Source organism: Seriola lalandi, unplaced genomic scaffold, assembly GCF_002814215.2.
Source record: "Seriola lalandi dorsalis isolate HSWRI2012SDOR001 ecotype SW California unplaced genomic scaffold, Sedor1 jcf7180002054976, whole genome shotgun sequence".
Classification (NCBI taxonomy): Eukaryota; Metazoa; Chordata; class Actinopteri; order Carangiformes; family Carangidae; genus Seriola; species Seriola lalandi.
In genome coordinates this window covers 534,977-541,865 of record NW_019525526.1, presented here as the reverse complement: position 1 = coordinate 541,865, position 6,889 = coordinate 534,977, and the positions used below count along the sequence as shown (strand labels likewise).

General features: G+C 40.2%; 1 protein-coding gene and 1 long non-coding RNA gene across 2 annotated transcripts in view; one reads left to right on the top strand and one right to left on the bottom strand.

Annotated features, from left to right (window-relative positions):
- The first annotated feature begins 6 nt into the window (after positions 1-6).
- LOC147817303 (uncharacterized) lies at positions 7-2,600 on the top strand. Its single transcript, XR_015436480.1, has 2 exons — positions 7-84; positions 2,057-2,600. It is a non-coding gene; the product is annotated as an uncharacterized LOC147817303 (long non-coding RNA).
- plekhd1 (pleckstrin homology and coiled-coil domain containing D1) overlaps positions 2,281-6,889 on the bottom strand; it is a 10,931-nt gene continuing 6,322 nt past the window's right edge. The window contains exons 11-13 of the mRNA XM_023396386.2: positions 5,702-5,846; positions 4,650-4,793; positions 2,281-3,913 (exon numbers count right to left, since the gene is read on the bottom strand). Coding sequence (XP_023252154.1) covers positions 3,756-3,913; positions 4,650-4,793; positions 5,702-5,846 — 447 coding nt within the window. The 3' untranslated portion in view covers positions 2,281-3,755. The remainder of the gene's footprint in view (positions 3,914-4,649; positions 4,794-5,701; positions 5,847-6,889) is intronic.

Below are 6,889 nucleotides of genomic sequence, written 5' to 3'. Positions count from 1 at the left end.
CACCCCCCCTTTTCCCCCCCCCCCCCCCCTGCAGTCAAATCTGCTACCAGCACAGCAGCCTGGGGACCCTGCCAAGGTCAACAGGTACGAGTTGTTGTTTTTTTTTTTTGTTGCTTTTACACATTATGCAACGGTTCAGCTTTGGGTTCATGCTGTTGCCTTTCAACACTTGCAATTAAACAAAAAACACAACAATCCTCGGAAACTCTGGCCTCAACTTGACAGAAAAAAAAAAAAAGCATCTACTCATGAGCCGACATGCGAGCCAACAACAGGCTCTAAAGGCCTCTGGCCGCACTAATCCTACAATCTCTCAGATTAAAAAAAAAAAAAAAAAAAAAGAAAGAAAAGGGTGATACACAGTTTTTGCCGTCTGATGTAGCTGTTGCCATAGCGATAGAAATCAGGATAGAGCGGCAGGAGGTGAATGACTGAGCAGAGAGAGAGACTGCGTGGGAATATGAGGGGGCCTCCTGTGGGGAGCTGGCTCTGTGGTGGCTCGTTCTGGCTGTTTCTGTGGAGGCTTGTCACATTTGCATCTTTGTTGGGCAGAGACACGACTCCAGCCCTTCAACCACAGTCCCCGTCGCACATCTGTGGCCAGGAAGTGGACTGGAACGAGCGTTTCAGACAGTCACGTGTCCGATACCTGCGTAACCACTGAGAGAAAAAGCCAAAATGAGTTTGAAATGCAGCATTAAAGCAGCAGAGGACTGACGGGCTTATGTCACTGACTGAGCCGCGCTGTTCCGGGCAGATAATCGCGGGGGAGGTGATGTGAGGTTAGCGGATGAGACGGCAGATTTGTGGGTGCTTATGATGCTAACTGCAAAGATGGTGTCACCAATCTAGAAAAAGGTCATTAACATTAACATGAAGTAACAATAAAAGGCTCAGAGTTAACTAGTAGTAGATCAGAGAGGATCTATTTATTTTAATTCAATCAGTTTATGACAGAAAATACGATTTTAACTCGCTGATGTTGCAGAGACTCGACAGCTACTGAAATCTAAATCCTAAATTATATGAAATGAGTTCTTCCGTGTGTCAGAGCTGGGGTCATCACAGACAGGTGGAGGGGAGTGATTCAGCACTTCTAATATGGGAAACTCAGGTATGAGCTTCACGGCTCCCCTGAAAGCTCTGAACTGTCTGTTGATTGTCTGAGAACTATCGATCTAACCAGATCGTTAAATAGTCTAGTGTCAGAAATATATTCTTATCTCAGGTCAGTAAAAACACTGTGGCTCAAGCTTTATTACTTAATGTGAAATGTAATTTAAGTTTATATTAAATAGATTTTGCAGTAAAGCTCAAGAGGCTGCGCTTCACTATTGACACTAGTATTATTGGCATTTAAAAGTAACATATATAAACTTTAATTTATCAATTTCAAACATATAATAATTCAAATAATGACAATAATAATAATCCAAAATACAGATTCCCCCAAATCCTTGTACAGTAGATGATATTTTTTAAATTGTCTCACACACACGACACTAACTCGTTTAAAACGTTTTTGAACAGTAACTAAAAGTGAAACAATGAGAGTGTGTTCATAAGTTGTCATGTATTTAAATACATGTATAAAGTGCTCATCAGACCCTTAATAGATGGTTTATAACACACTGTGATGGAGCTGTGAACAGATACAAGGATTTAAGTGTTTGTGAACGTATTTATTGACATCTATAATTCGTCTAATGAATCATGTTAATCATGTGATATGTAGAAAAACCATTTCACATGTGAAAACCTTTACACAGCTGGGATCAAATATGATGTATAATTAAAAACATGAACCAATGACATGAATGAACACAAACCATTTCTTTATATTGTTTTATAATCCATTTATTAAGGGCTTTTAAAATACTTATAAACGCTAAATCAGGAGGTTGAATAAAGTGTTTCCCGTGTCTCTTGTGCATGTCACAAAAAAACAAACAGAATTCTTGAAGTGAGGAGCAGAAACATGTTTTAGTGAAGTAAATAATCTGTATTTGTGCTGTTGAACCCTTCATCCAACACCTTCTTGTGTTCTGTGCTGCAGGTCCTGGTGATGAAACCTACAATCCTCCCCAGCTGAACCCCTTCTTCCTCCCCACACTGAGCTTTGTAAGTGTACAACAAACAAGTCTCTCCTCTGATGGACATGCATCCATATCACAGTTTTTGTATTCACGGTGCCATCTATTGTGCTGCTGAGAGCGGGGACTGAGAAAAGCTAACCCAGATGTGAACCTTCAGCCTTTTACCTGTATAAATGAAACGACATTTACCAGGATCAAACACAGCTTTATTAGCATCAAGGCATGTTGTTCAGTCCATAATATGTTCCTTCTCACCCGACTGTGACGCGTCTTTTCTCTATCATCTCCGGTGTTACGTTACTTAGCGTTTGTACAGGATCATAATTTGCTCGCTTCTGTGAATTACATTGAGTTGCTTCGTCAAGAACAGATTTTCAGATGTAGCAATAATGAAATGGTCAAGGTTAATATCAGACACATCTGTGAGCTCATTGTTTTCATCGACCCTCTGTTAAAGAAAAGGACACAATCAAAACCAGAAAAATAAAAACAAACATTTTTCAACATGGGTTTGAATTGTATTTGCTATCAGCTAAACAAACTGGAAATCTTTGACAGTAGACTGTGAAATTATCACTGCGTGGTTGACAGTATACTGTGATCTCATTACGTGTGACGGTGTTTCTTAATTACTACGCTCCTGTGAGTCCTAAATGTTCAGTGGTGGGAGAAGTTTACTTCAGTGAAAGTAGAGTTTTATTTTTCGAAGAAACATTTTTCTGTTGTTGCCATTTTCAACCACTTAATACACATTTTACAGTCAGTAAGTTACAATTAGTTCAGTGGTTCCCAACCTCGTGGTCAGAGAGACATAATATTAGGTATCATATGTTCTTCAGCTGAGAAGTAACACGTGACTACAGCTTATATTATGTTGAAGTTCAATACTTACTAAAGTTACTTAGTTACTTTCCACCACTGCAGATGTTTTTCAAATATTCAGTAGCTTGAACAGAACTCTACTGACGTACAATGAATTTCAGTTGAATCAAATCTGAAGGTTTCTTAAAGCACTTTGAACCAAACGGTTCCAGCAGCTGCAGAACCACAGCAACTCAAACTCAGAACCTGTTCAGGCATTTACCTCTGACTGTTTCAAGCAGAGGACCTGATGCTCACGGCTTTAGTTTGTGTATAAACTCATTAAACCTGGGCGCTGTTATCAGCAGTGCAGCGCTTTACTGCTTCCCACCCTTCATCATGAAGACTGAGGTAAATGTGAGGAAAAACAAACTGGCGCATTCTCCAGATTATTGGAGCCCATTAAAATTCAAAATATTCAAACTAGTAAATTGTTCAGAATAAATACTGTAAATGTATTTTCAGTAAATTAACTCAAAACTCAGCTGATGTCTCTGTGGAGCTGAACATCAGGGTGACTTGTTTCTGATCGGTTCTTCTGATTGAGTTCCTGTGGTTCTGTAGTTCCTGGAACAGACCGGTCAGTCCATGAAGGAACATGTGTGTTAGTGTTGTGATGGGTTCAGTCCGTGTCTGTTGAACTTCGCAGCGGCAGATTCCATCAAACTGACGTCTGTGTACATTCATCTACAATACTTTAATGGTGGGTTTGGGATCAGGATCTCTACATCATCCACTGTGTGAACTGAGGTAAAGCTGAGGACCTTTTCTCCTCCGCTACCTCGCTCTCTCTCTCTCTCAGTCCTCCATTTTGTTTGTGCCGTCCTTGCGAGTGATGATCTTGTACACACTCTCTCTGAAGCTGCTGTCGGAGGTCAGTCGTCGGGCCGTCTCCCTCAGATCCTCCATGCTGCCGCTGTCGGTGTTCGCTACAGCGAAGGACTTCGAGTGTTTCACTGCAGAGAGACGGTGACATGTGAAAAACATAACAAGTGATTAACATACTATGATGATGTAACTCCTGATCAGATTACATTAATCCTTTAGTAAATCAACAGAAAAGAATTTTGGTCATTTACTGAACAAAAAGGCGGAAATCTCTGTCAGTGTAACTCGAACCTCTTGAGCTGTCAGACGGTTGGTCGGAGGAAATAAGTAACTAAATTAAATTTTTTACTATTTTCTGACATTTTATAAATTTCATGATTAATCAATAATCATAATTTGCAGCCCTATATATTACAAATTAAGCTCCCAATGCAACTACAACTACTACTGCTACTATAACTGCTTTTACTACATCATCTGCTGCCACTAATGCTTCTATCTACAGTTCACATATAAAATGCAACACAACATTCTCTCAATAACAGAAAGAGATTCACAATAATAATATAATAACATAATATAATATAATAACAAGTGTCAACAATAAAACTGGACAAATTCAAAATGTAATCTACTAAAACATGACAACCACTGATCCATCCGGGGCTACTAGTAAACACCACTATCTAATGTTCATAATATTTCTTATATTTCTTATAATATTTTTAAAAATGTGCAACACTCCGTGGATAAAATGTGAAGACGAGTGCAGGAGAACTTGAGGATGCTGCTGGGAGCGTTCTGCTGCAGTCAGAACACAGACGGACTCAGTAATGACGTGACGCGTGTGATGTTCAGACTTACACCAGTGGCGTCTGGAGGCTCTCCTCTGGATTCGGCAGCTTTTGATTCTGCGAGCAGCAGCTTTGTGGAGATACACAGCGTTCTTCATTATCGCCGGAAGCTTCGCCTCGATCTCTGCTGCACAGATACACTCCTCAAAGAACTCTGGGTAAACACAGACAGACACACACACACACACACACACACACACGCTTCAGATACACAGAGTACTTGTTGTTTGCACGTAACCCAAACAGCCACAAACGTAACCACATGTTGACACGTCACTGTAGGAGAAACAGGTGTAAACAATAACATGAACAATGGCTGGATTCCATTTAGCTGCTTCAGGGCCCCGGTGTCACTGTCATGGTTTACTGGGACAGTTGAACTGAACTGAACCGTTGTTACTGTTATTAGTAACATCTGCGCCTCCTCTTCAGTGACGAGTCCCATTGAGCCAAAGTGTCAGTAACAAAACCACCAGTGAACCACCATGAGAGATGATTAATGAGATTACGTTTCTTACACTGTTTTTTTGTTTTTTTCTTGTGAATTAAATCAAAGAAGATAAAACTCAGAAATCACTTTTTGTGTTTTCTCTCCTGGAACGATGAATGATCCCTCACACATATACATATACACACATATACACACATATATACACACATATACTTGATCCTGACTGATGTACAGTACAGTAAGTCGTGTGTGAAAATAAACATGTAATACATGTTCCATCCAGACGGAGGCAGCGAATCACACAGGAGATAAAGGTGACACATCAGATCACATCAGATTATACTCCACAAAGCTCCACTGCATATGTGTTTAAGTGTGTTTACATCTGTCTGTACATCTGTTTCAGTACTCTGTGTGTGTGTGTGTTTGTTTTTGTGTGTGTGTGTGTGTGTGTTTGTGTTTGACTGGGAGATACAAACATTACACCAGACTCCACACAATAATCTGGCAGATGAAAATGTGACTCTTTCTCCTAGTGAATCAAATACAGTCTGGCAGCAGGTTTTGGGTCGACCACATTCAGATGTGAGTGTGTCAGTGAATGCACTCACTCCTCAGGTGAGTCACATCCCCCTTCATCTTCTCATCTCTCTCTTTGGTTCGTTCCACTGAGTTCAGGCCTTTCTCCAGGTCCTGCAGAGCCTCCTCCGCCTGCTTCAGCCTCTTCTCCAGCTCCACCCGAGACTCGATCTCCGCCTGAGACACACAGGAAACACACACCATGTTTGATTAAAAAGAAAAAAGCTTGCAAGATGACTTACAGGGTCGATATAATAGATCTGTTTGTTACTGTCACATGATCAACTGAAAGCAGCTCTACAGGTTTGTCCAGGCTGTGAAGAACAAAATGTTCAGGGAAACACACTGAAAACATGGATTTAAATATGACAAAGTTGAATTTAATTTTACAGAATAAATATTGCTAGCCGTTAGCTTTAGTCCAAAAACAACATTATTAATATTATTCTGTAAAAACCTACAAACGGAATATTATTTACTGCATTCGCCTGGAGACACAGTTCAGAGAAAAACTTGAGAGGACTGATACAACCAGTCTGTGGAGGTTTTGGTATTTTGCTCGAGGGCTCTTCATCATCACAGGAGTTTATATCTGAAGCTATTTGTCTGTTCTTAATAATTCAGTCTGACTGAGGCCTGAGGGAAGAAAGAGAAAGAGCGGAAGGATTGTGTTTAGGACATAGACTCCACTCAGGAGGAATACTGCTATTATTGTTTACCTATTATCTTTCCTTGCCTATATGTCATAGTAAAAACCTGTTATTAAAAACACACTCATTTTAACAACAGTGACCAAGTCAGTCACTGTAGAAGCTCGGCGCTCACGGGCTTGTTCAGCTGTCAGCCTCATTAGACCTCTGCTGGGGATTACATGAGGTCACAGATATTATAGTGTAATAAAGGTGTAATTAGTTCCACACGATCAGGTGCAACAAGCTAATATGAGAGTCGAGGAGATGTCTGAACTGACGAGGTCTAATCAACCAAAATAAAGGAAGTCTGTGTGGTTTCACGTATTAAATGAAAACTCTGTGAAAATGATGTTTAGTGAGTTATTAAATGTAAAAGTTGAAACTGAAGTGTTTGATTAGCTCGTGATTTTCACCATTTGACATTGTGACGACTTTTTTATCTGCAGGAAAAACAAAGTCAAGCCTGTGTGTGTGTGTGTGTGTGTGTGTGTGTGTGTGTGTGTGTGTGTGTGTGTGTGTGTGTGTGTG